An 18,152-nucleotide genomic window follows, 5' to 3' on the forward strand; every position below is an offset into this window, starting at 1 on the left:
TTTTAAAGAAGCACAACAAAATCGCTTTCACTATGAACACCTATCTCTAGCAATGGAGATTGGCGCTTAACCGGAAATAAGACTCGCTACTTCCGGTCTACGTCAGTGGTTTGTTTGTTTATTTAGGATATTTGGTGAATAGTTCAGTGTTCAGTGGTGAGTTCCGAGTCGAGGCAGAAGAAAGGCTCCCTGGTTCCTCTGCTAGCGAATCACGTTCATGCTTCGTTTTAACCAGCCGGCTTGTTCAAGCTTTTGTATATCGCTTTTCATTGGTCGATTCTGTGACGTGATAGCACACCATTTTCGGTTGTTTAGGCACTTAACACAGAACCAACGAGAGGGAAGTTTCAAAACTTTCCCTAGAAATTCGATCTAATTTATTTTATTGAACACCGGTGAAAAGAGATTTCATTATAGGATGCGTTACAATAAACGAGAGGACTCTGTTTCTTCAGCAAGGTTTCATCATGTACCTCCTGTTCAAGAAAGTGGAAGTGATAGATCTGGTGGAAGCTCGGAACAGCTACAGCCTGATAAGTCATCTTCAGAGGATATAAGTGAAACAGGTTTTTGTAAAATCTTTTGCTCATAGCTATATTAGAATATGTTTCATATTAGAATATTTGATGCTCTGTATTGTTGATTCTTCGGAGTTGAAGTATTTCTATGCGACTGGTGTTACTTGACAGCAGTGCCTGTTCTTCGGCTGTTCCGAGTCGAAACAAATCTTGAAACTGCCGCCCCATACCTGTCTTTCTTCAAATTTTATCTCGAGTTAGAGAGTAAAGGTATAGAAATAAGGTACGTTTGATGTCCCCCACAAGTCGCCGCCCAGGAGAGGAGCCCGGCTTGCTCCCCCCTAAAACACATATCTAGCCCTAGATCAGGCACTGCTTCCCAGTTTATGAAATATGGATATCAGAGTATTATATTTTTTAAATGATCCTTCTGTTTTGTGTACCATTGTCAGGGGTCTGTCCAGGATTTTTCACAGGGTCCGTTTTTTGTGAAAAATCAAATAATTTTGTGAAAAATCAAATAATTTTGTGAAAAATGAATTAATTTTGTGAAAAATCAAAGAATTTCGCAAAAAAAAATTTTTTTTTTGTTTTTAAAACGAAATTTTAGAATTAAGAGATGGCACAAACTGCATCAATTAAAGTTTAAGTTGATTGTTTTCCTCTTCTATGACGAGAAAATCATTCTGGGTTTTTTTTTTCTGATATTTGGGGGGGGGGCATCACTCTTTCAAGTATCAATATTTATCTACCATTCTGAATTATGTTAAATTATACTAGATATATTTCTGTACAGTATTTAAAATAATTGTAACAAAAATATAAATAAATAAAACAAAATTCAGAATAGGGTTCCGCATTCAACTTTTTGACTCAAGACACTCTTAAAAAGCACAGAATTTCGTTTAAAACTTATAAATTCCATGATTTTAACAAAAATAAAAAGATATTTCAATTGTTTACCTCTTAACAAAGCGTAATAATCATCAAAAATTAGAAAAATCGGATTCCCATAGCGGATGCAGAGAGATCGCAATTCTCAAAGTGAAGGCATCAAAAGTATAAAAACGGCTTGTAAAAGAAATATTTTTGATAAAATTATTTTAAAATTGCATTTTAGAGTCCTATGATAACATATCAATATCTGTGAACACAGTTGACCCCCCAAAAAAATAATAATAATAAAATAAAATAAACCATCTATTCAGCATTTTAATTTTTGACTCATAACAGAAAATGGAATTTTGCTTTAAAAACTTGAAATGAGAGTTCTAACTGAAATAGACTTTTTATTTTTGAATCTTAATAAAGCGAAGTTAGCTTGAAAAAAGAACAAAATATGATTCTCATATCGGATGTTAAAAGATTGCATTTTTCAAAATGTAGACATCTAAAGAAAAAAAAACGGTAATTAAAAGAGTTTATTTAAAGTTAATCATCCTTGTTAACATCGAAAAATCAAAACCCATATAATTTTCTCCCCAAAATAACAATTAAACATCGCTTCGCACTGCACCGTAAAAACGCAAATATTGACAAGCCGACAAAATGATGAGAATATTTTCTAATCAAGTCATTATAAAGGTTCAACGCCAGACGCTAAGTGGTGAAAGTTTTGAAGTTGGTAACCCTATCTGAAGCGATCATATTTTTTCCTCACCCGTAGTATCCCTTTGCAGTTCTAAGTTCATTTCGCAGATATATATTATTATCGTTTATTAAATCATGAGCGGATCAATGCCTTTTCAGAAAAGATTACAACAACACCGCTGCTAATTAGCTGTGATAAAACAAACAACGATTATATTTATTTGGCAGTAGCAATTATTTATCGCTTGCAGGAACATCGCAAGAGTGCCGATTTTTTTTTTTTTTTTTCAAAATTAGCCGATTTTGTATAAGCTGATCCCTCTAATTTGACTTAAAAAAAGGTTCCAAAAATTATCGGTTTAATACACAGAAATATGCGTTATTTTGCTTTCAGATTTGCTCTTTCAATAAACAATTTGTGACAGATCCGATCTTGTTTATCAGAATTTTGTGAAGGGTCCGTTTTGTTTGATCGGGATTTTGTGAAAGGTCCGTTTTGTTTGATCGGGATTTTGTGAAAGGTCCGTTTTGGTTGATCGGATTTTTGTGAAGGGTCCGTTAACGGACCCAAATATCCTCTGGCCAGACTCCTGATTGTGTTTACACATATCTATTATCTAGTGTTCGGGTATGACTAAATGTAGTTATCATATGTCAGTTTCTTACTAGGGGTCTTGACAGAGGAAATTTGGGTTTGTTAACGGGCCCTTCACAAAAGTTCAATCAACCAAAACGGACTTTTCAAAACTTCTGATCAACCAAAACAGAACTTTCAACCAATTCTGATCAACCAAAACTCACCTTAACCAAATTTTTAATGAAAAGGCAAATCTGAAATCCAAATAACGCTCTTTTTCTGTGCATAAAACCATTTTTCGAGTTGAGTTAGGGGGTTCAGCTTATGTATCTGCGAATTTTGCAAAACAAAATGTCCAAACACCTTTGTGATGCTTACAAACACTTCTATGGTGCTTGGGTAAGCAATAAATCGCTAGTAGCGCTAACTATAGATCTTTTGTTTTTGTAGTTCGTTTCTTTAAAAGAAGGTAACTTAAATCAGTTGTTTTGTTTTTGTAATTTTGCTTGTTTGTTTTATCAGAGCAGAGTCAACATAGCTAGCACCGGTCTTAATGTAGATTTCTGTAAAAATACAATCACCTGCAGCCTGAAATTGCCGCATAAGGCCTCCCCCTCCAGCTCATGATTTTCACAAAAAATAATTATAGGATACATAAGCAAATTGAACTTAGAACTTTTAATGGATAAGGGGGGGGGGGGAGAATGATATCGCTTTATATAGGTTACCAGCTCTTAAATTATTGCCTTTCAGCACCTGGATGTTAAATTTTAGGCACTTGATTGGAAAATATTGCAAACATTTCACCAACTTAGCAATATTTTCCCCTTTATAGTGAGATGTTTCAATGTTTTTTTTTGGAATAAAATCATTTAGGTTTTGAATTTTTGATGCTAACAATGGTATTTTGTTCCAGTTATTTTATCAAAATTCCCATATTTTTTCTGTCGCTAATACCGGATCGGAAGTCTAGGATTGTCCGTTATGCTTTTATCTCCCCATCTCCGATTTTTTTTCCTAACTCCAAATTTTCGTCAAATGTTGATAAATATTAATAATATTCATCCTGTGTGCGTTAAAATGCCAAAAAATTATTTTACTTTACTAAATTCTCTTGTGTTGCCGTTTGTATATGTTTAATTCCTTTACTTTGAAAAGTCTCTTTGCATCCACATGAGAAACAAATTTTACTCATTTTTCTTGCTAACTACACTTTGTTACGGGAGAAGTAAATGAAAATCCTTTTTATTCTCTTTAAAATAGTAATTTTAAGACTTTAAAGTGAAATTTTGGGTTTTTACATAAGCCAAAATGTTAAATGCTGAATTGATGGTTTAATTTTATTTTTGCTTCAACTATGTAGATTGATATTAATAATATGTTTATCTTAGATCTGTAGAATGCATTTCTAAAATAATTTTACTTATTTTAAGACACTATTTTTATGCTTTTGAATTGAAAATTTCGACCTCATTGCATCCGCTACGAGAATCGGATTTCTGACATTTTCGATGTTTATTGCGCTTTGTTAAAAAGCGAAGATTTTTTTTAAAATTGAAATCATAAGGTATGAAAATTTTAAATCAAATTCAGGGCTCTTTAAAAGTATAATATGCACGGTCAAATATCGCAATAGGCAGCAGGTGTCTGACCTGAGGAAATTTGGGTCCGTTAACGGACATCAAAATAACTCATATTTCCGTGTATAAACCAATAATATTTGGAACCTTTTTTAAAGTTAAATTAGAGAGATCTGCTTTTTTTACAAAAAGAAAATGAAAAATTGGCACTCTTGTCTGGGGTGCCCACTCCTCCTAAGAACAAGGGTGCCCATCTCCCCCTAAATATTGCAAAGGATCTGCCCCCCCCCCCTAAAAACTAGAGCCGCCCAAAAAATGTCAAAAATATCCCTGAAAACAACCCTCCTAAAAATTGCTGCTCCCGTGATGCTCCTGCAAGCAATAAATAACTAATATCGCCAAATAAATATAATACTAGTTATTTGTTTCTTTAAATGAAATTAACAGCTAAAAGCCAGTTTTGTTTTAAATATAGTTCCTTGTTTGTTTTATCACCACTGTTTTGCATGATGTAGTTATAAGCTTCTCTGAAAAGGCAGAGTAAGAACTTTTCTCCTCTCTCATGATTTAAACAGCAATAATAAAAATAATAGTAATATATAACAGCAAAATAAGCTGAAACTGCAAACGGATAGGGGAGAAGAAATGTGATCGTTTAAGATAAGGTTACCAGCTTTAAAATTATCGCCATTCAGCAGCGTCTGACGTTAAATTTTTATAGTAATTTGATTACAAAATACTCCCATCATTTTACCAGCATGGCAATGTTTGCGTTTTTACTGTGCGATGATTGAACGTTATTTTGAGAGAAAAAATGATATGGGTTTTAATTTTTGATGCTAACAAGGATGATTAACTTTAATAATTTTTATTTACTGTTTTTATACTTTTATGCTTTCATTTTGAAAAATGCAATCTGTTGACATCCAATATGAGAATTATATTCTTTTCTTTTTTCAAGCTAACTTTGCTTTATTAGGATGCAAATAAATGAAAAGTCTCTTTATTTTTGTTAGATCGCATATTTCAAGTTTTTTAAGTGAAATTCCATTTTTTTTAGGAGTCTAAAATTAAAATGCTGAATTGATGGTTATTTTTGCTTCAACTGTGTCCTGTCCATAGACATTAATGATAAAATTATCATAAGCCTCTAAAATGTAATTCTAAAGTAATTTTATTAAAAAAAATTCTTTTACAAGCCATATCAATACATTTAATTCCTTCATTTTGAGGATTGCGATCTCATTGCATCTGCTATGGAAATCAGACTTTTCGAAGTTTCAATGTTTAGTACGCTTTATTAAGAGGTAAATAAATGAAATATCTTTTTATTTTTTATTAAAATCTTGAAATTTATTGGTTTTTAATGAAATTCTGAGCTCTGTAGGAGTGTCTTAGGTCAAAAAGTTTAATGCTTAACCCCAGCCTTAATTGTATTTTTTTGTGTCATTTATTTAAAATACTTTGCACGTAACATTTGTAGAAAAATTTAACATAATGTAGAATGGTAAATATTGATACTTGAAGGGCACCCATCGCTCGGAGAACGATGCTGGTTCTCTCCTCCCCCCCCCCTCAAATACGAGAAAAAATCTCAAGAATGATATTCTCAACAGAAAACAGGAAAGCACTCCAACTAAAAGTTTCAACTATGCAGTTTGTGCTATCTCGAAATTTTAAAATTTAGTTTTTACAAAAAATAAATTTTTTGTAAAATTAATTGTTTTTTTTTTACAAAATTGATTGATTTTTCACAAAATTATTTGATTTTTTACAAAAATTGGACTTTACAAAATCCTGGACAGACCCCTGGGCAAAGTAGGCATCTGCGAATGGTGTCGAATTTTTGGAGACGGCAAAATTTTACTTTAATCATATTTTTTTACAGTTCTTATAAAATTAAATATGAGTGTTTTTTAATTTTTTTATCAACTTCATTTTTTTATAAAATAGATAACATTTATACTTTCATCATACATCCTTTGTAACTACATTATTTTTCAAGCACAATAATAAATTAGACAAGGATAACTGCAAATGCTCCCATCGAGTGACAGCTTTTGAAAACTAGAAGGGGTGACGAGTCGCAACAAGGATTTGACTTGAGATTTTCTGTGGCTTAGCACTTTTAAATTTGTTCAACTGTGTCTTCTTGAATGACTGCTGCATGTCTTATACTTAAAATTTTGCTTTCGTGCTAAGGTTTTGGAGTCTAAGTGGCTCTAAATACAAGTAACATACTAATATTAAAAATCGAACAAAAAGAAAAAATCTTTTAAATGATACATCTTTCAAAAAGGAGAAGTTTTAGTAGGGAAAACTTATTACTCTTTGGAATCTAATCCAGTTACAAATGAAATCGCAGAAAAAGATAAGAGATTGAAGGAAACTAAAATGAGTAAAACAAGCAATTACACAGAAGAAGTTCAAATTGAGGATTAAAAAAGGGTGGGGTGGGGGATAAAGAGGAGAGCTTCATGATAAAATTGATAATGCATAAAACACTGAAGTTCAGTGGTGAACAAATTTCCAATTTTATGGTTATGAAAACAATAAACTATAGTTGAGGCAAACCTAACCTGACTGCATCACCATCGCAATGCTGTGATTAGGACCTGCATAGCCTTCAGAATGCTGCCGGATTAGGTTTACCCCAACTATACAGATTCTATTTCAAAATACAGCTTTGATCAAAATTACGCTAATAATTTACACTAAGAACCACATTCATTCAATTTTGTAATCCTTTTTTTTTAACAAAATATTTTTCTGAGCAAAAGATGACCAAAGGTGAAATAACTAAAAAAGTTAGTTGATTTATTCTGAAAGTCAAGGGCCTGTTTTTCGTAGACCATTCTTGGCATTTGGAAAAATCTTTCTAATTTTATATCATATCAATTTTTTCCTCTTATAGATAGCAGGGCTTAATTTGCATGTCAGAAGTTCCTGCACTTTTCGATCTCATGTACATTTTGGCATATAAAGTAAAATTAGACTACTTACATATGGGAAATTCCATGGTGTCGGACGTAAAAAATTAAGAAAAATTTTTAAGTTTTAATTTCATTTACCAAATATAAATTGATCCAAATGATTCAATTTATTTACAAGATATTTACTACATCCCACTGAATAAGAATCATGTTAATTTTTCACAGTAGATCCCTAAAGTATAAATTTAAAAAATTTAAGCGTTGTTGTCGTACATAAACACACAAATAGTTACATTGATGGTTCTTAAGAATTATTAAAAGTCTGTGGATTGGCTTACATTTTAATTTTAAAAACAGCTTAATTCTTATGTATACTTATGATTGAAGCATATTTCACTTTTCAAATAATATTATAAATAATAAAATTATTAAAAAAATATTTTAACTTGGTGTCAGACGTAAATTGTTCATATTGGATTTAAACTATTGCTCTTAAATGTAAATATGTAACAATGATTGCAGTTAAAAATATGTAAATTATAGGTTACGCTGAAATAAAATTTACCGAGTAAATTCAGAAATAGGGTTGGTTGGGGGAAGTGGGTCACCTTCCTAAAACTGAAATATGTATATGGTTTTTACATTGATCATGTCATGGTTCATCACAGTGATTGGTTTTGCATATATTTGGATTTCATAGACTTTTTTTCTAGGTCAGAGAACTAAGTCCAAAAAAAATCTGAAAAATATTTTTTGACGAGTTCAAGCAACATGTTTCAAAGAAGTGTTTCCCAGTTACCTTTTATTATTTTTTTTTATGATCATTAAACCTTCATGTACAGTTTAACTTAAAGTGCATACTGCAACCAAAATTTTTAAATAAAATATTATTAATAACTGTTTAAGTGGAGGGGTCCCACTTACTTCATAAAATTTCACTATAAGAGGTCCCCTCACTATGGGTTAAGTGGTTCCCCTTATAATAATGAGGATTTTGAAATCAAAAGCAACTCTGATGAAATATTTGTATTAGTAAAATACAAGACAACTATGATGACTTAGTAGAAATTGATAGTTCAGCTACAAAAACTGCTAAAACAGGTCATTAGTTATTTGGGAAACTTATGTCAAAGAAACCCATTAAGATTTGTGTAGGACTAATGTTGATAATTGTTCTTCCTTTGCCAACTTTACATAGACACAGTCATTTAGTGCTTCCAATTTCTTTTTCAACTTATAGTTTTGGCTAATTTGCCAAAATTGATCTTAATCAACTCTACTACATTCATTCAAGATACCTTAAATACAGTAAACCCTGGTTTTATGCTTGGGTTATGTTCCACGGAAATGCCGCGTAAATCAAAACCGTGTAAATTGAGACCTAATAATAGTGTTAAAATAGGAGTTTGGTTCCGTAGATAACAAAATACTTCATTCTAGTGATGACTAATTGTATAACAAGTTTAATGTGTACTTATATCGACTTTTATGTACAGCATGCTTAAAGAAAACATAAACATTTTCAACCCGACCACACGTGGATATGTGTCTAGGAACGAACAGACACCTGAAATATCCATTTTGACGATCTCCGAGTTAATTACAACAAGTTTTCTTTTGACGTCTGTATGTATGTATGTATGTATGTATGTATGTCGCATAACTCAAGAACGGAATGTCCTAGAAAGTTGAAATTTGGTACGTAAACTCCCAGTGGGGTCTAGTTGTGCACCTTCTTTTTTGGTTGCATTCGTATGCTCCAAAGGAGGTCTTTTCCCCTTTTTTTGGGGGAAATCATTGTTAATTTCGATGTAAACTCAAGTGGTGTTATAATTTGGCGAACACTTGTTGATAAAGTAAGACAAACAACGTTAGAAGAAGCACAGATTTGCCAATAACAGCAGACACGTGTTTCGGCATTACAGGGAACGCATTTTTCAATGCAAAAAAATAATGAGCTTATGGATTCTCCTAACGTTGTTTGTCTTACTTTACTGTTCAGCACAAAGGTATTTATTCATCTTACTTGTTGATATATCGCTAGTCTTTTGGTCGCCAAGTTTTGTCGCCAACTTGGCAACAATTTTTTTTTTTGGCTTGGCTCTTTTTTTTTTTTTTTAATATATTTTTTTTTTTAAAATCTGGTTTTAATTTGGCCACTGTTAGTGATATTTAGTGAGTAAACTATTGAATCATATTAAAACTGCCAATAAGGAGAAAAAGACATTAAATTGGTCATGTGATGCACACATCAGCTCGTTTAATCAAGAACTCACTATTTGCATTCATGTCGGTATGGTACAATTATTAACAATAATGACATATTTTACAAAATTTCACATTGTATCTTTGAAATTTAGTGCAAGAACATCATATATGAAACACAACTTTTTACACTTCTTCATGAAACAGAGAAGAAACTCCAGATTTTCTTTAAAAAGACCTCATGCGTAAAAAAAGTTCAATCAGTGGCTTGAAATTTATTTTTACTACATCATATCTTACTTTTAAACTTTAAACTTGCTCTCCTGAAAAATCAGTTTTTTTGAGATATGGCGTTGTTGAAAGGAGTGAGTGATATGTAGGGTAGAATTGTCGAAAATTTTCCCTGAACATTTCTTAGGCAAAAATATTCAAACAGATTATTATTTTCCGGGTTTTATTCCAGCCAGTGTTAGAAATAAGCAGTGGTTATTCCCGTTTTGCAACCAAATTTTCGATTCGACTCCTAGATTTCCAAGCCAAGGCACTGAATTTGATGCTTAGAGTGTTGGATCACATTGAAGCTTTTTTTTTTTTGATGGACTCATTGCGACTATGACGAGAAGGATACATTTGTTAATGTCTTTTAAAATGTTTATGTTGTTAAAAACGTTTCGTCTTTAAAAAATCTTTTTATGCACGAATGTTTTGTGTCAGTGATATTTTAGTCATATTTTTATACCTACATTTCTTATTCTTAGAACCTCCACCAGAGGAAACTCCAGAAAAGTATAGAAATCTTCTTGCCTTTTGGTATGTATTATTTTAAAATACTCTTTGAAAGAAGAAGTGAAAATTTTAATTTGTTTTATTACAAGGTGGCAACAGAACCTGAAAATCGGGGAATAGTCAGGATATTTTATCAATCAGGAAATTAAAAAAAAAAAAAAAACACAAAAATCTAGGAAAATTGATGCTACGGATTATGTGCTTTTTCCCCTCAACTTCAGAGTATTGAACTTTAATTTACAGCTGAATTAACTTACAAAGACTGTAGGGTTGTTGATTTTACATAATTACAGTTTTCCTATTATGGTGGCTCTTGCTACATAAAATAAACTACCCAACGGGCAAAGAAGGAGTCATCTTCATTCCCACTAACCGTTTCTACTGATTACTGACTTAGCCTGCTTGTCTTTTCTCATTATCTAAAAGTAATTAGTGTATCATAATGACTTCAAGAAGAAATCTATTTTTTAGATTACACTTTAAACATGTATTTTTATATGAAGTTATTATTTATTTTTTAAGTTAATTGATTGCTATTTATTTACATATTAATTATTTATATATTTGTTTTATTTATTTATTTTTTGCATTTTTCAGTTATTTGTTACAAACATGATCTAATATTTTTTTCCATAAAAAATGAAATCATTTGAAATTGAGTTACCTTGTATACATAGAAAAAACCCTTTCTAATCTTTTTATCCGCTTTAAGAGTAGTGTCCCTTTTCAATCTAATGAGGAGCCCCTTACCTCTTTTTCTCTCATAGGAGAAGCTTGTCGTGACCACCTACAGCTTAACGTCCAGTATTACAATCCACCTGCTTTGAATTCCTTTCTATTGTCCCTCTTGTCAAAGTCTGAAACCTGTACCTTTCAGAACTTATCTACTTGCCCCCCACCATTCTCGAGGCGTCATGATTGGTCAAATCTCTTGTCAGAGTCCGAAGTTCCTACAACAAACATTTCCAGATGTCTTCATTATTTTACTGAAAATTTTTCAATTGCAAAGAAATATTTGATCCAGTCTGCGCAGCTTAAAGCGTCGTCGTAACCGGAGTTGCTCGAAAAAACTGTTGTAAAATTATATGGCATAAATTCAGAACTTTGAAAAAATGACGTGACGTCCGGGTGTCGCGATAATAAGGTTTGACTACGCAAAAACTTAATTACATTGGTTCTATAATTTTACCATTACATATCATTCTTACAACTATTATACTGTTTTAAAATTTATTTCAAAATTGTTTATATACACTTTGACATTGACAATGCTACACCAAGAAGGCGTGGTCAGAAATTAATGCAAATTTCAGGTTAGACACACGTAGTGATGTGGATCGGGTAAATACCCAGTGGGTGGGTAAATATGTTTTGGATATTTACCCGGGTATTTGCCCAAGGCCTGGATAAATACCCAAAAACTAGGTATTTTACAAAAAAATGCAAAAAGTCAGTCGTAAGTTTTTTTTTTTTCAATCTAAATATGAAATAATTGGTAAAACTGATACATACATATGTATTACACAGTTTATAATATTTTTTATTAGAAGCCTTGATGAACTTATGAAAGAAACATATTGTGAACCAAAGAATCTTTCTTTTTAGTGTCATAATTGGACAAAAATAAGCTATTTAATGATTAACTTCAGGATTTCAAAATCACAAACTAGATTAGTCATAGCCAAAATGAAAAAAGAAATATTAAGAACTAATTAACTAACTTAAATATTAAGACTATGATGTTATTTATTTATTTTATTGCTGTTTAAGCAATAACGTGGCAAATATAGAAACAGTTTTCACATTAATAAGCAAAAAAAAAATCAAAATATTGTTTTCTGTTGCCTTGCTCATTTGTATTTGCTCCCCAGTACTTCATGATGAAAATTTATTCGAACTATTTTTAATACACGCAATTAGTGATGTAGGGTGGGAAGGTAAATATTTTTTTGGGTATTTCCCACAGGGTAAATACTCTAGTAATTGCGCATTTTGCCAAAAAAATTTAGGTGGTATCAAAAGGTGATGATTTTCTTTTTAAAACATAAACTGTAAAATGAAAGATTATATAAAAATATAAAAATTTATATATTATATTTTTTTTAATTAAATGCTTAACGAAATCGTATCAAAAAAAAAACAAAAAAACTGTCAGACTTTAGAATGAACTATTCTAAAACTTAAATAGGATGGTAGGATAATTTAATTTTTTTATAGGGTAAATCAAAGGGATTTAAGTTTAATTTTGTCACATAGATGGCGCTAGCACAACTTATCTTTGATTTTTCATAATATCATGCTACTAGTTAGTTTTGGCTTTCATTTGTGGTCAGTTTGTCCAAAGCCTCCTAAATACTAAATGCCTGTCACATTTGCTTTAAAAGTGATCCTCCACCGGTACACAAACAACGTTACCTGACGGCAATACATGGATGGTGTTGCTATGACAATGGATCCAAACAATTCAAAGCAAATCATTAATTGGTTAATTTTAAAATTTAAATTTAGAAGCTAACCAATTGTTTTCTCCGCTTTTAATTTCTAATGCTTTCGACCTTCAATAGTTGGCAGTAGCCAGAAGACTGAAATTATGCTTACTGGAATCATTTTGCTCTATGTTAAAAGGGAGAACGCGATAGGCATTTAGTATTTAGGAGGCGTTAGTTGTCACTCACTTTGTATTTGTACTGGTAAAACTTTAAATTTTGCTTTGAAAAGTGAAAAACAAAAATTAAGATGGGGACATTGTTTAGGCATATCCAACACATTTAATGTGAATCAAATATTAGATTGCTAAGTTGTTTCACACAATAATTCTTTAAATATGTGATCAAAATATAATTTTTGGGCAAAAATTTATTGTTTTGTATATGGTTGATTATATATATATATACATAGTAGAATACAGACAGCAAAGTATTTTAGTTGAATATAAATTTTTGAAATAAATACCTGGGTAAATACCCTGTGTATTTATCCCTAAAAATAAATGCCTAGGTATTTTACATCACTAGACACACGTCACCAAGTTACGCAAATGAAATGCATTGCTCTCCAACGCACATGACGGAATGCTCAAGATGGAATGGATAGAATGAGCAATATTCATGCCATTATTTTTGCCAGACAAATTATTGAAGAAATTTTGTTTTTGTCTCGGAGGATATGTGTAATAGGAGGCAATATCAGGTCGCCGTCAACGGAGGCACTTCCAGCAGACAGATTATCTTATGAGGGGTCTGGTGGTCAGGCTGAGAAGGGCAGATTGGTCCTTACATCAAATTGCAGCTCATACCAACATGAATGTGTCCACGGTTCATCAGCCATGGCAAAGTTGGTTGGTGCAAGGTTGTGGCTAGTTTGAGGGGTGCAGGTGCAGTCAGAGTGAGGTCAACTCATGTGGATCAATGCCCAACAAGCGATGACAGCCCCACAAGCCACATGTATCTTCATTCTGATGCACGTGCAAGACACCCTGGATGTTCCCATTTCGACCAGAACCATTTCCCGTTCATTGATTGCAAGTGGCCTGCACTCATGGCATCCGTTAAGAAGACGTCAATGCTTGGAATAGTGTCGTATTAGAGTGACTTAGATAACAGAATGGCAAAACATCATGTTCTCAAATGAGTCAGGCTTCTATTCTATTGATAGTCGTCTCATACAAGTGTGGCGTTGACGTGGAGACAGGTTTAATACGACAACAACTGTGGAGCGCTCCACCGTCCGAGAATAGGCCGTCAAGGTTTGGGATTCTGTTGCATATGATACCATGGCACCTATAGTTCATATATAGGGCACTATGATGACTGAACGATGCATGCATAATGTGCTGCTGCCGGTTTCAATCTCTTACCTTCAGGGGGTGCCCAATGAAAGTTTTCAGCAGGGTAATGCCCTACCACACAGTGCTTGCATTTCCCTACATGCTCTATATGGTGTAACTGGGGCTTCCGCAGCCACTGTACTTTCCATATCTGTCTCCAATTGAACGTGTGTGGGAAGTGATTGGACGGCATTTTCAAAATCTGTCCCGACCTTGTTCAGAGGACGAACATTGGCAAGTGGTTGACAGAGAATGGAGAGCCATTCCTCAGAACGCCATCCGCACTCCTATTGACTCTACATATATGTGTTTTTTGTGCATCGCCGTTCGAAGTGGTCCTACATCTTAAGTCAACGCCTTTCTTTTTCTATAATCTGAATATCAGTTTGAAGTAAAGATCACTTATTGTTCCTTGTTGTCTCTGTCTTTTGCTAAATTTCATCCCTTCCGGATTACTCCTTAGTGTTGCATTTTCAATGTCAAGCAGTTTATAAACATTTTTGTGTTATCATAATTAGACATATGTCTTTTGGAATGATTTTAATATTTTCTTAGAATTCTAATGCTGTGTGGTTACTGGAAGTAAAGGATTTGTTTTAAATTATCAATAATATTTCCATATAGATTATTTAATGTACTATTTTAATCGGTTTTTTTTCCTTTCCATTGAAGTTCACTTCATATGTTTTGTAATTACTACGTTAATAAAAATAGAAAAAAAATAGCTTTTTTACACATATATATTAGCTTTCTTACATATATTACCTAGCTGTGCACTGAATCATAGGTATCTGAATTGCTCTAAAATTAGAACAAAACTCAATTGAGTACAATAAAGAGGTAATTCCAGTGAATTTACCTTATTATACCAGGTGATGTAGTAATAAACAAAGGGTTCCCAAAGTCAGCAATCTTGGAGGGGTTGTTGTGAGTACAAACTATTAAATTATATTATTCAATAGATATTATGAAGAAAGTAAAAAAAAAACTGTTAACTTTGATAATAGAAGACTTTACAATGTTTGTAATCAAGTTTACTTCCCCAGTGCTAGGGTTTTTGTGTCTGTGGTCAATAGATATTGTGAAGAAAGTAAAAAAAAAAAACTGTTTACTTTTTGATAGTAGAAGACTTTACAATGTTTGTAATCAAGTTTACCTCCCCAGTGCTAGGGCGTTTGTGAAGTGTCACATCAAGAATAATCTTAATTCAATTATTGTATTTATCGAAAGATAAACTTTCTTCAATTATAGCTATTTGGCCTCCTTTGTCAGCCTTTAGTAATAGCTAAATCAGGATCAAAACTAACTTTTGACGATAAAATTAGAAAACTTGCTAAAAGTATTTGAAGACAATCGGAATTTAAAATCCAGTATTGGCAATGAGATGCCTAATCGAGTCCTTTTGAGAGCTGAAACAGTCAGGGCACTAACTCTAAAAAGATTTTCTCAATTAGAACAACCAACTTAGGATATGAAGGTTTTGAAGAAGAAGCAAAATTGTTTTTCAGTTTGAGAGCATTAAGCTGATCTGTGTGAACAAGAAAGATTAGGATCTGCAGTCTGATTCACCGTAGGGAAAACAGCAGAAGAATAATCCTCATTATCAACACAAAGAGATTTCAACTTTTGACTTCGTTAAAAAATTCATTTCATTTTTCAAAAATCTACTCTTTCTTTGGTTGATTGTAATTCAGCCTGACTTACAATTTTTTAAGTGGAGCAAACACTGATAAAAATAGATTTTAAGGAACCCAGTACTTGAGATCTGGATTATCAAGATTTGTTAGTTAATGCTTTGAAAGATCTATAGTACATTTATATTAAATTCAGTAATTGTCCTATAACAATCAATGAAGGACTCATAATAAGAAAGGATTCACATTTAATAGGCTCATGTTTACAAAGTGAAGAAAATGTAAATTACAAAAGAGCCCAGTCTTGTTAAGTTCATACTGATGAAATTCAGTACTATATTAATTATGTTATATAATGATTGTTGTATAACTTCATGAATTCCGTTGTATTTAATCTCGAAAAATATAGCCAGGAAAGTAATTGTTTGTTTCCCTTCAGGATATTGGGAGTATGCAATAACTTTGGATATGTTATTATGTTAAGTGCAGCATTTGATTTGTTGCACCCAGATCACCATGGTGAAAAGCAGGTAATTTTTTTTTCTTCTATGTGTCATGAAACAAATTGTTATTGGATATTTTTCTTAAATCCAAAGTTATTTTGCTGTTGCATACTGAACTGAAAAATTTAGTTTTATGTTATATTTTAAAATAAAATTAAAAACATTTTAGTTTTATCACCTTATAAAGAATAAGTTTTATTCTTATTTTCTAGATAGTATTTGATTGTAAACTTGAATGCTTTTAAATGTAGCGAGTCAAAAATTATCTTAATTGAAAAAATGTTAAATCTAAATGATACAGCTTACCATTTAAAAAGTATGCAAAGCATGTTAGTTAATTGAGAAACATAAAAGAAATTTTTTTAATAAATATTCATTCCATTGATAAAAGCACTTACAAAAATTAATATTTCATTTATATGCTTAGGCTTGCCAATGAAAGCTAAAGTGTTGCATTGCATTTATTATCAGTCTTTTTATTATTATCAGTTAATGTATGTGTATACCAGTAGCGTGATCACAAGGGAGGGAGGGAGGGCAGACGTGTGACGACACTACCACAGGTGTCATATGCCTGGTGGGTGACACTTAATATAGATGTAAATGTTTTTTTAAATATTAAAGCTTCAATTTTGAAAAATTTCCCCACTATTTTAAGTTACATTAACAGCATCATCACAGAGGAAGGATGGTGGTCCTGGGGGACATCCCTCCTGGAAGTGACACCAGAATGGATTTAAGAGTTTATGAAAGATATAGATACTTCAAGTCTGAAATTTACCCCAACATTTTGAATTATACGTAATCAATCAACACAAGAGCCCCGATATGGCACCTTAGGTTTGTGAGTGTTATATATTCACATCTATCATAAAACCTTTGGATATTTTTGGTGTATGACACTCTCTTATTAAAATCCATCCAAGTCTGTAACGGGTTTGCTTGTCAATACATCGTAACTAGAGTATTATTTATAGAATCAGCAGCTACAGCCTTGACAAATACTCATTGCATTTTTCTGTAAGATTGTCGTAAGCATCAGCAGTTACTTTCAATGTCTTTAGAAAAAGTTCTTTAACCGTAGACTTAGTGTAGATTATATCTTTAAATGAGGGGCTAACATGGGGAAGACAGTAAGTCACAAAAAGTAAATTTTACAGGGGAAGCAAAAAAATCCAGGCCAAGTATTGTGGACTACATGCAAATGTCATCTTCCATGGCTAATAGAAACTAAACCATTTTGCTGATTGGCTTACTGTTTATTCCATGCTATTGAATTGAGTGTTTACGGTTTTTCTGTGAAAAAAAATTTAAAACTTTAAAATTTTGGGACTTACGGTCTTCCTACGTCAGCCCCTCATATAGCTGCATACAGTGTAGACAATGTTTTTCAATTGTCTGCTAACAGCAGAGCTACTCGTGATGTCAGTGTTTTGCTAAAACAAACAATGGATTTATGATAAAATGTGTCGGAAATAACTTAGATTTTGCTACAGAAAGAAAATGTATGCAGACTTAACAGGATAAATGTGGATAAAAGCAAGAAAGATACCGAATGATTTTACAACAATGCATAGCAAGTGTGAGGCTGTTATCTCTCTTACTGTTTTGATGGAGACAATGCAGAAAATGTGGCCTTGATAGGCCTAATCTAAGAAACAGTTTATAGACATATTAGAACTCTGAATGTGTAATTTTAGCTAGACTAGCTTTACTCAAATGTCCATACTTTCTTCCTGAAAAAGTATATCTTAGCTTTAGAGGAAGAAGTCTACTAAATATTGTCAAAAAGTACAGGGTGGTTAAAATTAAACGCACAGTACTCATAGGCTCATAACTCCGGTTCTACTGAATGGATCCGGATGAAATTTAAAATATACGTTACGTAGAACATGCGCTCGAGGTTTTTGCAAAAAAAAAAGTTTAAATTTATCACCAATAGATGGTGCTGTACTGCGAAAACCATATGCAAATGAATCGCGGCTGTATTCTGTGTATAA

At 32.3% G+C, this 18,152-nt stretch overlaps 1 protein-coding gene across 1 annotated transcript in view; it reads left to right on the forward strand.

Annotated features, from left to right (window-relative positions):
• Window positions 1-347: 347 nt before the first annotated feature.
• LOC129218476 (battenin-like) overlaps window positions 348-18,152 on the forward strand; it is a 64,562-nt gene continuing 46,757 nt past the window's right edge. The window contains exons 1-3 of the mRNA XM_054852758.1: window positions 348-566; window positions 10,162-10,213; window positions 16,089-16,179. Coding sequence (XP_054708733.1) covers window positions 419-566; window positions 10,162-10,213; window positions 16,089-16,179 — 291 coding nt within the window. The 5' untranslated portion in view covers window positions 348-418. The remainder of the gene's footprint in view (window positions 567-10,161; window positions 10,214-16,088; window positions 16,180-18,152) is intronic.

This window comes from Uloborus diversus, chromosome 3, assembly GCF_026930045.1.
Source record: "Uloborus diversus isolate 005 chromosome 3, Udiv.v.3.1, whole genome shotgun sequence".
NCBI lineage: Eukaryota > Metazoa > Arthropoda > Arachnida > Araneae > Uloboridae > Uloborus > Uloborus diversus.